The following is a 16775-nucleotide window of genomic DNA, read 5'->3' as shown; positions in this document are numbered from 1 at the left end:
GGTTATGACTCCAGAAGAAGTCTGTCTAAGCGTTGCTTTTTTCCTGTTAAATATTTGATAAATATTTAATAATTGTACCTCTTGAGGTCTTAACTACTACTATTAGTGAAATTAGCTTGGTCGCAACACGTTGGTCATTTCAAGTTGTCATTTCAATTTTGCCATGTAGAATACATCCATTTTATATATGAGACTATATTCCACCCTTTACAATATTAAATAAACACAGTACACCAAAGAGCATATGCATGCCTCAGTAAAATATAAATGCAGGATTATACTTGTACAGTGCAAGTAAGTTAGTTAGCCGGTCAGATGTGATAAACCACTCTCATCGGGAAAAATACAACAAACCTGGCAACCCTGAAAAGACGCATGGTGATGACGTAAAGTCGCTGCGACTCATAACCGGTGTGGTAAACTAACCAAACGAACGTGACTTACTGGGAATCGACTACGTTTATTTAATAATTAGGTTACAGAGTGCATCTTGTCGGGAGTAACGTCTCTATTTTAATTCAACATGGCTTCGTCAATGCCGCAGAAACGTTACTACAGACAGCGAGCCCATTCCAACCCGATGGCATACCACACGTTTGATTAGTGAGTGAGGAACATGTGCCCGAGTTTAATATCAGGACCACACAGTAATCATCCAACTTCCTGTTGTGTAATGTTACCTGCCAACCTTTTGCTATCGGTCTCTACTGTGTGTTTCTACGTTGGTATTAATTCGAAAGTCAAGTAGCTACTCATTTAAGTCTGGTGGTGTGTAGCAAAAAGTTTGGTTTTGTTTGTTGTCTGTGATTTGAGATATTCATGCGAGTCTACGGTCTCCGCAACAATACAATGTGCAGTCGGTGCAAACACAAAGAAAATCGATATTTAACAAGTAATCTGTACCATCTCTTTTCAAAACCACAATTTATGTTATTCTGAATGATCTACAGTTCACTGTCATCTGTTTCTATGTTTCTTTACAACATTATAATTGAAAAGCCCCCTCTTTCTTCCTCAGTCCTGTGTGTCCTGAGGAGATGGACTGGTCCGAGCTGTATGCAGACGTCTTCACTGACAACCCATCTGACAAAGAGACCCCCCAAGTGGAGTTTGCCGACATTGGATGTGGATATGGGGGGCTTTTAGGTAGTTTATGTTGCTGTTCCGACCACAACACAGTCTTCACAGATCACAGTTTTGCTCTGTATTGACCATGTGTCCCCTTCTCTCATGCCTCTCTGTGGCTTCACCTTCACTCAGTGGAGTTATCACCACTCTTTCCAGACAAGCTCATCCTGGGTATGGAGATCCGAGTGAAAGTGTCTGATTATGTTCAGGATCGGATCGTATCCCTGCGTGGCGCAGAACCAGGATGCTACCAGAACATCGCCTGCATTCGCACTAATGCGATGAAGTATCTCCCCAACTTCTTCTCTAAAGGACAGGTAGGCCTGCATCCGATTGTGTTAAATTCACTACTCGGCAGTCCCTCCAAGAAGTCCTTTGTCTCGAGTAGTTGGAGTTTTGTCCTTCTCACAGCAGCCAGTCACAGCTCTTTCCCACATCAAATGACCCCATTCAGAAGCATTATGTTCAACCCAGCACAGTATGAAAAGAGTTTCAAATAACAAATTAAATGAATACGATATAGATCTTTGTTTACCATAGCCGTCTGTTAGCATTGGTTTACAATTATTTATGTTTTTTTATATCAGAATGGTTGTCCTGCAATTTGATTGAAAAATAATATAAGTCATAAACTTTTTCACAAAATTCAATTTAATTTGTTGTATTGGAACGGCTTCCCTCCGTTCTTTGTCATGCTCGCCACCTGTAATGCCCAACTCAAAACGACTTTGACCACCACCGTTTAAAGTCTCCAATCCCTTTGAATCTCCTCAATTAACGAAATAAACCTAAATTACCAGGAGCCATCTTTTTAGCTTAGCCTCACAGTTGCTGTTTTTACCAGCAGTTCAACAGAGGCTTATTCATTTAGAACACCTGCAACATAAGTGTCTGGTTATAAAGTCTAGTTTGCTAAAAGTAAATATTCAACTTCTGACCAATCAGAAAGAAGTCTCATTTATTGTGTTAACGTTTAGCACATGGTCAAGATTTACATTTATATAAATTACTTTATCGGTTGGACTGAAAGGAATCTGATTACTACAGTGTAAATATATCCAATGATAGTTTGTCTGTACGGTAATATCACATTAAACATCAAACTTTCCTAAAATACTACCATTAGCGCTAAAATATGGAACAACTACTTCACGTCATGATTGTCTGCGTTTTATTCAAAACTAACAAACTGAACTGTATATTGTAGCCTTTTTAAATGAACCAAAAAACAAAAGCAGTTGGTTTGTTTATAATGTGAGAGTGCAGGTCCATAAGACAGTTGACTGGAAATTACTTTAAATTCTGTCTGATGTATTCTATGTATGCACACATCCATGTTTTAATAATGTTAAGATTTATTTTTAGTGTTGATAGTTGTGCCAAAAGCCCTGCACAGTGTCAATCTCTCATGCTGCACACCCTGAACGTGATTAGTTAATACATCTCTGACTACGGACGGAAACCAGAAAGCTTCTGACGCCAAAGTCTTGACCCGTTGCCAGATTCTGCATGTGAATGAAGTTATTGAGTTACAGTTATGGGAATATTGTTACCATCAGAATGTTATATATATTAAAAACAATATACCGGCTCTTCTCAACCAACTATCTGCATTGCTAGATTCAACTGGATTTTCATATTAAGTAAACTCGGTGGACCAACGCTGACTATAGAAATAACACTTATACTCTTTATTGGAACCGAATTGGAGCTCATAAACAAAAGACCTGGGGTTCTACGACGGTGTATCCAGCATGGCCTCTAATAAACTTGAATTAAGTCTGTTCTGGCGCTGCCAAGTTGACAATTTATGCATATTTCTCATTACAAATAATTACTTTCCTCATGTTCGACATATTATCTCAATGAATTTATACGGATTGCTCATTAAATCCAGGATTTTACAACAATGGGGTCCTTGACTGACACGCAATGCAGCTGAGTATAGAGCGTGCAAGACACCATTTATCCGTTCCAATTAGCTGGTAATCTCTGACTTGTTGAAAGTCACATTAGGTTATGCAGTGTAGTCTTAGTGTACATTTAGGGTATATTTAGGTACCCTCTGTAAAATATTTCAACTCAAATGCCCCGGGTGGGTATAAACTAAGATACGATCATAAGAGAGTAATTGCTAATTGACACATCGATAGATTATAAATGATATAGATGTTTGGTTTAAGAACACATAAATTGATTACATTTATTATTATAATTTTGATATGCTATGTCAGGTAATGAAGACACCTTTCAATTTCAAGTATTTCATACTTGGTACAAAAGCCTTTGTTGACAGTTTCAAGATGAGAAGCTATTTGATGCTGTATGAGAAGCTAGTCGCATGCATTGCTCAGGTGGGACTTTGGCCCATTCTTCAACACAAAAAAGTCTTTAAATATTGAAGCTTCTTGTATTAACTCTGATCTTTAGTTTTATCCATATATTTTTTTATTAGATTCAAATTTTTATTGTTGCAAAACATACTGATGGAATTGGTTACATAAGGATTTCTAAATTTCTGAATGTTCCAGTGAGCACTGTTGTGGCCGTAATCTGGAAGTGAAAAGAACCTAATTTCACCGTAAACCAGCCACGACCAGCTGTTGCTCGCAAGATTTCTGACAGAGGAGTGAAAAGAATTATCAGAAGAGTTGTCCAAGAGCCAAGGACCACTTGTGGAGAGCTTAAAAAAGACCTGGAATTAGCAGGATAATAAGTAATGCACTCAACCGCCATGGCCTGTATGCACGCTCACCACCAAGACTCTACTGCTGATGAAAACATTTAGACAAGCCTGTGAAATACTGGGAGAATATAGTCTGGTCAGATGAGACCAAAATTGAACTCTTTGGATGCCTTAATACACACCATGTTTGGAGGTCAAATGGCACTGCACATCACCCCAAAAACACCATTCCAACAGTGAAGTTTGGAGGTGGGAATATCATGGTGTGGAGCTGTTGTTCAGCATATGGCACTTAATATAATTGAAGGAAGGATGAATAGAAAGATTTACTGAGACATTTTTGATAAAAATCTGCTGCCATCTACAAGGATGATGAAGATGAATCGAGGGTGGACATCTCAGCAAGACAATCATCCCAAACATACACCCAAGGAAACTCAATTGGTTTCAGAGAAAGAAAATAAAACTGCTAGAATGACAAAGTCCATCAGCTGACTTGAATCCAATAGAAAATCTATGGAAAGAACTAAAGATCAGAGTTACCACAGAAGCGCCAAGATTTTAAGACTGTTTGTGTGGAAGAATGGAGCAAAATCTCACCTTTAGCAATGCATGCGACTAGTTTTTCCATACAGGATGCGTCTTTGACGTTACATTACATTAATGTTATTTAGCTGACGCTTTTATCCAAAGCGACTTACAATAAGTGCATTAAACCATGAGTCCAAACTCAGAGCAACAAGAATCAAGCAAGTACAATTTCTTCAATAACGTTAAACTACAGAGTACTATCCGTACGTGCCATTTAAGTGCTACTAAAGTGCTAAACAACAAAGTGCTATCGGTAAGGGACATTTAAGTGCTACTAGAGTGCTACTACGGCTCTACCTTCCCTATTCAAGGTATAATCGAAAAAGATGTGTTTTTAGTTTGCGACGGAAGATGTAGAGACTTTCTGCTGTCCTGATGTCAATGGGAAGCTCGTTCCACCAATGAGGAGCCAGCACAGCAAACAGTCGTGATTTCGTTGAGTGTTTAGCTCGAGCTACAAGCCGATTGGCAGAAGCCGAGCGAAGTGAACGGGCTGGGGTGTACGGTTTGACCATGTCCTGGATCTAGACCGGACCCGATCTGTTCGCAGCACGGTACGCAAGTACCAATGTTTTGAAGCGGATGCGGGCGGCCACCGGTAACCAGTGAAGGTCGCGGAGGAGTGGAGTAGTGTGGGTAAATTTCGGGAGGTTGAAGACCAGTCGAGCAGCTGCATTCTGGATGAGCTGTAGAGGTCGAATGGCATTAGCAGGTAGACCTGCCAGGAGGGAGTTGCAATAGTCTAGCCGTGAGATGACCAGAGCCTGGGCCAGAACCTGTGCTGCCTTCTGAGTGAGAAGGGGTCGTATTCTCCTGATGTTGTACAGCATGTACCTACAGGAGCGTGTTATTGCGGTAATGTTGGCAGTCAGGGAGAGTTGACTGTCGAGTGTCACACCGAGGTTCCTGGCAGTCAGAGTCGGAGCCAGCACTGAGTTGTTGAAGTTAAACGTGGGTGGGAGAGCCTTTTCCTGGAAAGAGGAGAAGTTCAGTCTTGTCCTGGTTAATTTTCAGGTGGTGAGCGGACATCCACTGAGAGATGTCGGTCAGACAGGCAGAGATTCGTGCTGCTACCTGTGTTTCGGATTGGGGAAACGAGAGGATCAGTTGGGTGTCGTCAGCATAGCTGTGGTAGGTGAAGCCATGCGAGCGAATGACAGAGCCAAGAGAGTTGGTGTACAGAGAGAAGAGGACTGAGCCCTGAGGGACCCAGTAGTCAGAGGACAAGGCTCAGACACAGATCCTCTCCAGGTTACCCGGTAAGAGCGGTCGGTGAGGTAGGATGAAAAGAGTGAGAGCGCGGTGCCTGAGATACCCAGGTCCTGGAGGGAGGACATGAGGATCTGGTGGTTCACTGTGTCAAAGGCAGCGGAAAGGTCTAGAAGGATCAGGACAGAGGAGAGAGAGGCTGCTCTAGCAGTGTGAAGCTGCTCAGAGACAGCAAGGAGGGCAGTCTCTGTTGAGTGGCCTGCCTTGAATCCAGACTGGTGGGGATCTAGAAGGTTGTTACTGTGGAGAAAGGAGCAGACTTGGTTAAAGATAGCTCGCTCTAGAGTTTTGGAAAGGAAGGGGAGGAGAGAGACAGGTCGGTAGTTATTGACTTCAGATGGGTCGAGAGTGGGTTTCTTCAGGAGAGGGTTGACTCTTGCCTCCTTCAGAGAGTTAGGGAAACAGCCGGTTGAGAGGGAGGTGTTAATAAGATAGGTGAGAAAGGGAAGAAGGTCCGGAGCAATGGACTGGAGAATGTGAGAAGGGATGGGGTAAAGGGGGAAGGTGGTTGGGCGGTCAGAGGTTACCAAGGTAAGAACTTGATTAGGAGACAGGGGGATAAAAGAGGAAAACAAGGGGGAAGAAGGTGAAGTTACTGGAGGTGTAGTTATGGAAGATGGATTAGTAAATGAAGAGCGTATGTTGTCTATCTTTTTTGTAAAGTAGTCAACAAAGTGGCTTGGTAGAAGGGTGGAGGGAGGGGTGGGACCAGGGGGGTCAAGGAGGTTGGAAAAAATTGAGAAGAGCTTTTTAGGGTTAGATAAAGAGGATTCGATTCTGGATTGGTAGAACAGACTTTTGGCTGCAGAGATGGACGCAGAGAAAGAGGAGAGAAGAGATTGATAGGCGAGCAGGTCGCTGGCGTGTTTGGATTTTCGCCATTTCCTTTCCGATGCTTGCATAGTGGCTCTCTTGGCGCACACTGGTTCGGACAGCCACGGAGCCGGAGAGGACTTGCGGACCTTTCGAGTCGTAAGAGGACAGAGAGAATCAAGAGAGGACGACAGCGTAGAGAGAAGAGTGTCAGTGGCAAAGTTAGGCTGCATGAGTGAGAAGGAATCGGTTGAAGGGAGGGCTGACAGAACAGAGGAGGCCAGAGAGGAGGGTGAGAGGGTGCGGATGTTGCGACGGACAAGTGCAGAGTCCGTTGTGGGAGGGTTGTCAGTTCCAAAGAGTGGGAGAGAGTACGAGATGAAGAAGTGGTCAGAAACATGAAGTGGAGTTACAGTGAGGTTAGATGTAGAGCAGTTTCTGGTGAAAATATAGTCAAGGTGGTTGCCAGCTTTGTGAGTAGGAGGGGAAGGACTGAGAGAGAGAGCAAAGGAAGACAGTAAGAGTAGCAGGTCCGATGACTTCTCTGTCTGGATGTTAAAGTCACCCAAAAGGATGAGCAGGGGGCCATTTTCTACCAACAAAAGCTTTCGAAAGAAGTATTAAATACATTTCAGTATGCTTGTAATACTTTTTTCCTGTGCCTTTCCATTTTATTACACGCAACTTAATTTCGGAACTTTTGTTGTTTGGTTTTCTTTATATATGGACCACTTGGGTTATTACCAACATCTGGTGAAAATGTCTGTCAATAGCACCTTTTTAGAAATATATTTACTGAAAAGAATTGTGACGTGTTCAATACTTTTTTTTAAGTTAAGGCCTTTTGCCATACTGAGAAACAGCCTGGTTTCGAAAGATATGTTTGTCTTGGCTTTGCATCAAGGTGCTTTATTTTGCAGACAGTGACACTCCCTTCAGCTCATTCATAACGTGCATCTCTTAACTCTCATTAATACACCAGGGATCAACATGTTCTAGCTGCAGCTTGCTTTAGTATTATCATCTAACTCGCTTGTGATTAGAACATAACAGTTGTATAAACAAAAGATCTAGTCCCAATCCTTCTCACATGTGACATATGTTTCAAGTGTTGACACAGCATATTTTAAAGACAGTATGTTTTCTAGCCATTTTTCCATCTTCCATCATCGCCAAAAAGAACCCCTGAGGCTTCAGCAGTCCCTGGTGATTATCCCCACATCTTTCTGTCTGTACCTGACATTATTTATTTTACCTAATCAAAAGTGACTGGAATAGTTTTTAATCTATCTGCCAGACTATCAATGCAGCCTTCACTTGTGCACTTGTCAAAGACCGAGACATAGGGAACTTTATGGGGGAGGATAAAATTAAAAAAGGGAAATTCCAGTTTTGCAGTCAGCAGTGTTTAAAAAAAACAACCGCAAAACATAACGAGGCACGCATCTATTTATTTAGATACAAATTAAACATTCTATTTTCATCTTGTGTGTGAATGACAGAGTAATGACAAGAGTTTAAAAGAGCAGTCTATGTTTTCTGCGTCTGCAGCAGCAGCAGGAGGCATTATGTTTTCGGTTTGTGCATCCGTCCATAGGTCCGTCTTTTTCCCATGAGTGTGATTTTACAAGAACGCCTGGAGGGAATTGTAGCACAAACGTCCTCTTGGACTCGAGGGTAAACAGATTTGATGTTGGAGGTCAAAGGTCAAGGTCACTGTGACCTCTCATCCGTGAATGCAATATATCAGGAACACCTTGGGGAAATTTCATTATGTCTGGTTCAATCGTCCACTTGGACTCAAAAGGAGACATATCTCTCTGCAGCCTTTGGGTTCAAAAGTAATTTTTACTTTTTGTAACCTCATTTTGAATAAAAGATGTTAAATAATAACGTTATAATCGACGGGTTATAATCTGAAGAAATATTAGAATCTTGTGGCTAAATATCCCTATGACTTCACAAAACCGCAACTCAAGAATTTATATGCTGATTTTGAATGTCACACCTTTTTTGTGTCTTTCAGCTCAGTAAGATGTTCTTCCTCTTTCCTGACCCTCACTTTAAGAAGACCAAGCACAAGTGGAGGATTATTAGTCCCACATTGTTGGCAGAGTATGCCTACACGCTGAAAATTGGGGTATGTACATATGCAAGACTTGTTCCAGCTAGTGCTGAAATGATTAGTCAATCGAATGAAATTTAACCTGCAATCATTTTGGTAATAGTTTGTGATTGAAAAATCACACTTGCCTTTTGTATTTCTCCATTGTTAACTAATTCCATTAATAGACTTCAGCCAACAATACATTGTGTCCGTCTCTTAGTACTATCCAACATCGCTACACTGTTGGTAGTTGATTGGCATGAAGCCACAAGCCCATTTATTCCCACTGAAGAAGGAAGTGATTAAAAAAAGGTCACAAATATGTCTTTTCATTTTTAATGGTTAAACAATTTCCTAAAAACAGCTAGGTGCTGTAGTTTAAAAAAACAGCAGTAAATAGTGCAGATGTTGGGGACTATTTTCAGCTGCAGACTAATGCACATTTTGTACAGTCAGGAGTATTTATGGCAGCAATGGGATCGACTCACAATAAACTATACTGCCAACGTAATGAAGGAACATGTGAGCTAGTGTAACGGTGATTAATGTGTCTTTATTCATTTGTAGACAGTGGAGCTCAATGGCAGAGAGGAACAAGACATGACAGGCATTGGCTACACAGACGATACTTGGAAGTAGAAACAATTTAATGTAATTTGTTGACAAATAAAAAGTAGTATCACCAGCATAATGCTTTAAGATACCATGGTTTCGGTCATATTATCAGAGGTTTTTAAATATCTGCCACTGAGACTTTTGCCACCACCCAAACACAATGAATTGGATTTCAGTGACTTAATAGCACTGAAACCCACCTTCTATACAAGTTGAGCAACAAGTGATTGCAGTGTGCAGAAATCCATGAATTCACTGGAATAAAATTGAGCGACCGGTGGGGCCTGCAGCTGGTTGACGTCCGCAGACACCCTGCTTCTGCCTGTCAGAGCTGTCAGAGCTACAGTGAAAATCAGACACATGGCTGATGGAGGTGTTGGGAACAAAGGAAGGCTTGTGTCTATACTTGGCATTATTGTTTTTCTGTGTGTGTGTGTGTGCGCGGGGGGGGGGGGGGGTCTGCTTTTCAAGGGCCCTTGGCATGCAGCCATAACTGCTGGCGGCTGGGGATTGTGTCAAGAACATTTTCATTTATCGAGGCAGTTTCATACCAGAATTAACATTGTCTATTGTTCACAAGTGAATATCTTTTTAATCAAACTACACCGGCAACAGTAAACAATTGTGATCAGCATGAGTCTGTACAGGTACATAGCCTCTCATTCTCATCCTTCAAAACCCATATGTGCTGATATGCTCTTGTGTGGAAATCTGTGCCATTTCTGAATTTTCTAAGAAACCCTGGTTCCAGTAATGTTATCTGTTCTGCCACCAAAGTAAACTAGAGTGACATATGTGGTTAACCTCTGTGTTGTCTGTAGTTTATTTTAATATTTTTCTTAGCAAGGACCATTGCTCTCCAGAGATGGTGAAACCACTCTACTCTGAAATTGTGTTCAAAAGGAAAAATAAAACGGATAAATCAAGTGTATTAAATTTATTTGATAAATGCCATAGGTTTATTTAATACTCGATAATTGAATGTGTGGTTTGCCATGAGTGAAGCTTGTTTAACGTGTTTTTCACAGAACTGTGTTCATAACCTCCCTGTGTTTGTCGGTGAATGTCAGGGTTTGGTGTATACCAACACAGATGTGGAGGAAGTGCACGTCTGGATGGTGAAGCACTTCAGTGAACATCCGCTGTTTACACGTGTCCTTGATGAAGAACTGGTAAGTTGATCTGGCCCTTTTCATCCATTCGTCATCTGCATATTGAAGGAAAAGAGGTCTAACACATGATCTGTAATTGTTGGAAAAAGTAATTATACTTTTTGGGATGAACGCTTTTAAAATGTCTTGTAATATTACTCATCACTTTATAATAATAAGAAGCAAAGCTACAGCCATCAGCAATATGCTTCATTTAGGCAATGTTAGAAGAATGTGAAGAACACAAATCCTCCAGTTTTTCTGACTTGGGAATGTTCACATGTTGTTCTAAGAAGATTGACCTTGAAGTCACACCAGATAAATTAGCTACTTTTGTTGTGTTACGTCATTTGTTAAAGCAGAAACAAACAAGCTGTGTATAGCTCCCTTTTAAAGTAAAGTTCAAAATGTGTTTATTTACTCTTTTGCAAAAAGTTAGATAAGAAGATTGTTCCCAGTATCTCTACAGACACAAGGAGCAATCTATTCGCCTAACTTGGCAAATGTTGGTATATTCCTTTTTAAAATGTGTCATTTTTCTATTAATGACAAACGACTAAGACAGATGGGTTTAACTAAATAAGTTATGTTTAGTTACTTTTTTTAATGTGTAACAAACTCCGTCTTAATAATGAGTTTTAAATCAATGAACAGTGTGAATACAAATGAAAGCTTATCTGCCGCTGCATCCTTTTGATGTAATTGTTTTGAATCTTATTTTGACAGGTTGGTGATGTGATCATCAATCGTCTGGGTATCTGTACAGAGGAAGGAAAGAAAGTGCAGAGAAATGGAGGGAAGAATTTCCTCGCAGTTTTCCGAAGGATTGAGGATTCAAACTAAGACTGTAACAGTTTGGACATGCAATGAACTGAAATAATGGTCTTATGCAGTTAAGTATACATGGAGAATAATAATGCTGCTCTGTGAATCTGGAGCCTGTGGCTTGTTCCTCAGCACTTGAACAGTGTATTAATGGACAAACAGTTACATCATTACCCGACTGAGGGTTTGTGTTTGAGTTTGTTTCCCATAGTTTATGTATTTTAATTTCTCAGCTCACAAAAGACAGCACAAGGGAAGTATATCATAGAGGCATCTCTATTCAGACTAGACTTGTGAAATGTTTTGTATCGCTTTTTTAAATGATTTTGTTATGATTAACTTCTGTTTCTTTTGTTAAACTCCAATGTGCTTTTTTGGATGTACTGTAAAACTAAATTGTTTTAGGACCACAGAAAAAAATCAAGTGTTTGGTTCATTGTATTAATCAATACATTGGCTGTAAACGGTGAAGAGAACAGGTGAATTGAAAATGGAAAGACTATATGTTGTGTTTTACATTTACTTTAGGGCCTTAATCACAAAAATGACCAAAAGGAGCAACTCTTACTTTGCTCAATATCTTAGATTTTAAGAGGACTTTTGCTGGTTAACAATGTTTGAAATGACAACAAATTCCATATGACATCATCTTTGTTGGTTTTACACTACTAATTTTCAGTATTTGCAGCAGAATCTGGAATGGATTGTACTGAGATGTTTGCCAACAATCTTCATGTTGCTTATTTGCATTGGTTCATTGTCTGGTTTACAAATAAACCTGGATGTTGCAGCGTGTTGTGTGAGAAGCGAATGCAGCACAGGGCTTTTCAAATTAAACAGAACTGTGACACAATTATGTTTTAAATGTAATCCTTTTTTATATAAAGCTGTGAAAGGAACTTGTTTAATTGATACTGGTATGTGAATGATCAACAGCAGTTCTCTTTGATGTGATTTATATTAAAATCACTTATTTAAAACCACAAATTTACCACAATGGGTGTTGCTCCTACATGCCATAGGATATCCAAAACAAACTCTTCGTCTACTAGACATGTCTGCTGAGTAAATTTGTGAAGTCCCAATCAAAGAAGTCTCTAACATAAACAGTATAATATGTGCTCATTTTATGGTTTTGGCTGTTTATTACAGGTTGGCGTTGTCTGTCAGGAGAATGCGGGCAGTGCAGGTTTGAGGCTTTTTTGATGCTGCAGGGGTTGGTGATTTTAAAAACAGGACAGCACATGCCTCAGTAATGGGAACCCAGACACTGCAACACTTTAGATAATGGCAGAGAGCAATTGATGCACTCATGAACAAATACCAAATCATACTATTAATATTCTACTATAATACTGTACTATTATATTAAATATACGTATCGTATCCTCTGCTAAGGTGATTGGCATTCTGGTCAAATCAGTGTACTTTGTTCTTTTTATTCAACTAATGCTGCACGTACGAATATATAGATTGCTTCCAGTATTCAGAGAAAACTGATTTTGAAACTATCTGTGGATATGCAGAAATTTTGATTTACCCATCTTTCAAAATTCTGAAATGGATATTACAAAATGTTCTTATTTACTTGGTTTCTCAGGTCTGGACTAATGAGAACCTTTCGGAAAGTTTCCAAAATCTTTAGATGCTCTGCAACTCAACAAAGAAAAATGTTATTTGTTGAGTCTCCAACATCTCCAACTTCTTCCGATTGTCCTATTTTCCTATTGTCCACAGGCTGCCTGTGACTCATATCCAAGGAAAAAAAATATCCCAATGTGGTCAAGCTTATACTCCTGTATTCAATAGTTTGGTCATTCTTCTGCCCAACACATTATCAAATACAGAAAGTATTCAATACATCCAGAACTCTGCTGCTCGCCTGCTCACCCACTCCCGCTCCCGTGATCACATCACCCCTGTTCTCCAGAACCTTCACTGGCTCCCCGTCACACAACGGATCCAATACAAAATCCTTCTCACAAAGCCCTCCATAATCAGGCCCCCTCCTACCTCACCGACCTGCTCCACCACCACACTCCATCCCGTCGGCTCCGCTCCTCTGATGCCAATCTCCTGTCCATCCCACATAGGACCAAGCACCGGACATGGGGTGACAGAGCCTTCTCCATATCTGCCCCCTCCCTCTGGAAACTCTCTCCCCAAACTCATCCGAGACTGCACTGATCTTTCCTCATTCAAATCGCAAATCAAAACCCACCTGTTCAGAACTGCTTTTAATGTGTGACTGTTTGTTTTTGTTTTTTATCAGGGTCCGAGCGACTCAGAAAGTCCCTATTTGTTTTACCTGTATTTTAATTATTCTTATTTATTTATTTTTAGCTTTTAGGATGTTATAATTATGTGAAGTGTCTTTGAGTATCATGAAAAGCGCTATATAAATTCATTGCATTATTATTATTATTATTCACAGAACCTTTAACGGTTTGAAAATGTGAACCAGTCCAATCCATCCAATCTGGGATGTTGACGAGGACCCACTGTTCTGTTTATTGTTTATTATCCCCATGGGACAACAACGCCAACATACAGCATTTAATGTTTCTGTACCTTCACATTACTGTACTATCATTTATCATAAAGAAGGTATCTGACCTGATCTTCTTTCTACATTCATAATCACGTAATTTCCTTCTTTTCACTGGCACTCAACTCTCTGCCACTCTTTTCCTTCCTCATACTCAGATTGAGGCGTCTCTGCTGCCTGATTGACATCTCCAGCTGGATGTCTGCCCACCACCTCAGACTCGGCCTAAACCCAAATAAACTGCTGTAGTCTCCAGAAAATTCCTGACTTGTTTCTCCCCCAAGGATTAACAACTGTGGTGATATTCTGCACATCACAAGCAATCTGCCATCCTGCAGCGAGCTTTCAGAAACGAATTGTCATTATTTCAAAACGGAATGCCTGTGACTCCTTGAAGGAAATAAAAAATCAAATTGTGGTTGAATCTAAATTCTAGTTCAATAGTTCCTAATTCATTCCTCTGCCCAAAACATTGTCAAAAATATGTTGCCTCCCCTCAGACTGAAATTACTGTTCTACTTTAGCCTGTGTATTATTCAATCAAAATTGGTTTGTATTGTATAATAAGAATCAACAGCCAAAGCCCAGTTTTATATCTCAAGAATCAGTTTGCATTTATTGAAGAAAATCTTGTTGAAATCTTGATACCAAAACTAAAATGTATCTTTCTGAAACACAATTCTTATATAGACAAAGAATGCTGCCCTCAGAGAATTATTCAAAGTATTTTTAGTGTAAATTATTATCAATAGGGTTGTACCCAACACAAAACTCTAACTAATATCTTTATTTATAGTCCATTTTTGTCACGCCACATGTAAGCGGTAGATGTCAGGAAATATGATCTTTAGTAAGCTTTGCGGTGAGCAGCTGCAGCTCGCTAAGTGTTTCCACCTGGCGCTCATGACATCATGATTGCTTCATTATTTAAGTCTGCCTGCATCAGATGACCAAAACATGACAGTGACAAAAGGTCATCAGTCATATTTTCTAAAATGATTTGAAGTCAAGGAACAATTACAGCCTCTAGCTGCAACTTACATTTGTTGAAAATAATTATTACGAGAATGGAAACCAATATGCTGTGTAAAGGTGCATCGAAATAAGTTCAGGAAAAAAGAACAGCATCCATTGATTCAACCAAGACGCATTACATCTCAACGTAGCTCTCAGTTATGCATAATGTCAAACTACAAAGTACAACAAAAAGGACTTTGAACTGCTTTGAAAATCTAGCGATATAATCTTGAATAAAACATCAAGATGTGTATCTACTTGTTTTTTAGTCTGCTACTGATTAAATAGAGATGATGCTGCTGCTGCTGCTCATAAATATTGACATAAAATGTGTTAAATCCGCCGAGTAAAAACAAGCTTCAGAGGAAACAAATCCAAAGCTAAGTGGGAAGACGAATGTAATCAGGGTTTTATAACAGTATTAAGGTCAGATAGTTATATATGTACTATAGCAGGAATACAATGTAGACAAGACCGACAATCAGAATGTAACTGTACTATATTTCTACAAACAGAACTTCGAGGACAGCAGCAAATCCAATTTGCATATTTAAGATTTTATCCTTTAGATGTGATGTGATGCTTTGGATATGATAACGTTTCTACAAAAGGCTGATTCACACTCGATCACATGTTTGTTGTTTTTCTGCCCGGAGCGATGAGTCTGTGAAAACAACACAGCAGTGTTAATTGACTGAATGTTTTGTGAAAAATCATCAATGGGTTATATTTTTATTATTATAAACAGTAGGTCTGTTACATACATCCCACGGACATAGACGGTTCATTGTCTATCATGTATATGCTGTCACTGTGGTGGGCATTCATTATACACAGTCAGTTGTTCTCGTCTTCACATCTTGTGTCCAGATGTGCTCTCAGTCTAACAGATGTCCCTTACAACTCCTTAAACACCTATTTTATATTCATGACATGAACGTGTTTAGAAAACTGCACAAGTACCGCATGTATGGTGATAAAAATCATTATTCAGTCATTTCATTGCTCTTTTTTTTATTCTTCATGACCACATCCTAATATCCTGTGTGCTCACTAGCCGCTGTTGGCAGGCATTTGGCAAATGTTGTTAGTTACTCTGTGCACCTCAGCTTACTGCCATACAGAAACCTCTTTGTGACTGAACACGTCAAAACATCATAAACACATCCTGAATATTATATTCTGAACAGTGAACATTTTTCTAACACAATGAGGAGCAACCCCCAAAAATGATTTGACCAACAACATTAATGTATAAATAAACATTCCGTTTGTAACCCATTTACAAAGGTATTTTTTAACATAATGATTGGTGCAGGGGAACTTACCTGATTGGACTATGGTGTTATGCATCAAACAAATCAGATTGGGAACAAGTGATTTCATGCTTATGCGGTGCCATATAACAAACATGGACATTCAAAACACATTTACAGTAGAAAGCACGTAAATACACCATCCTCCCCAGCCTTCTGAGTGAGGGAGAACTTCATCTGAACCTCTAGATATACACACGGGTATGTGTGTGCGTGTGTGTGTGTATGTGTGTGCGTACGTATGCATAAGTGTGTGTATGTATGTGTGTGTGTTTTGTGCGTGTGTATGGGTGTGTGCGTGCGTGTCTGTGTGTGCGCTTGTGTGTGTGTGCATAGATACTTTTCTGATACCACCCAGACAGGCAGACTGCAGCCATGAACTTTGACACACTAATCTTGGAGCAGCCTCCCTTTGGGCACTGGGCCAATACAGTAATTGGAAATACCTCTCAGGCTATCCCGCTGCGCTCCATAGCATGATCTACAACTGGGCCACATCAGTTCACACCACACCACAGCACAAAGAAACCATTCTTTCACAAGATTTCTTGTTATGTTTTTAATAATCAATATTAATCCCCTGTTACTTAGCCACGGCCAGATTCATAAAAAAAATGGTTTTTGGAGAGGGTTTAAATTGTCAGCTTCTTTTGTGGTCATAAATTACCAGCCTGCTGAGCAAGAAACTGAAGATGAGCATCTGAGCCAT

The 16775-nt window shown here is 39.9% G+C and overlaps 1 protein-coding gene across 1 annotated transcript; it reads left to right on the top strand.

Moving 5' to 3' along the window:
* The first annotated feature begins 380 nt into the window (after positions 1-380).
* On the top strand, positions 381-12038 carry mettl1 (methyltransferase like 1). The gene is made up of 6 exons (XM_034533809.1): positions 381-603; positions 1019-1146; positions 1261-1445; positions 8514-8627; positions 10280-10381; positions 11087-12038. The coding sequence occupies exons 1-6, from the start codon at positions 524-526 to the stop codon at positions 11201-11203; spliced, it is 726 nt and encodes a 241-aa protein (XP_034389700.1). The 5' UTR covers positions 381-523; the 3' UTR covers positions 11204-12038.
* The last annotated feature ends 4737 nt before the right edge of the window (positions 12039-16775 follow it).

The sequence above is a fragment of the Cyclopterus lumpus genome, chromosome 5 (assembly GCF_009769545.1).
Source record: "Cyclopterus lumpus isolate fCycLum1 chromosome 5, fCycLum1.pri, whole genome shotgun sequence".
Taxonomy (NCBI): domain Eukaryota; kingdom Metazoa; phylum Chordata; class Actinopteri; order Perciformes; family Cyclopteridae; genus Cyclopterus; species Cyclopterus lumpus.
Note: the sequence above shows the minus strand (reverse complement) of the source record. Positions and strands in the feature narration are given on the sequence as shown.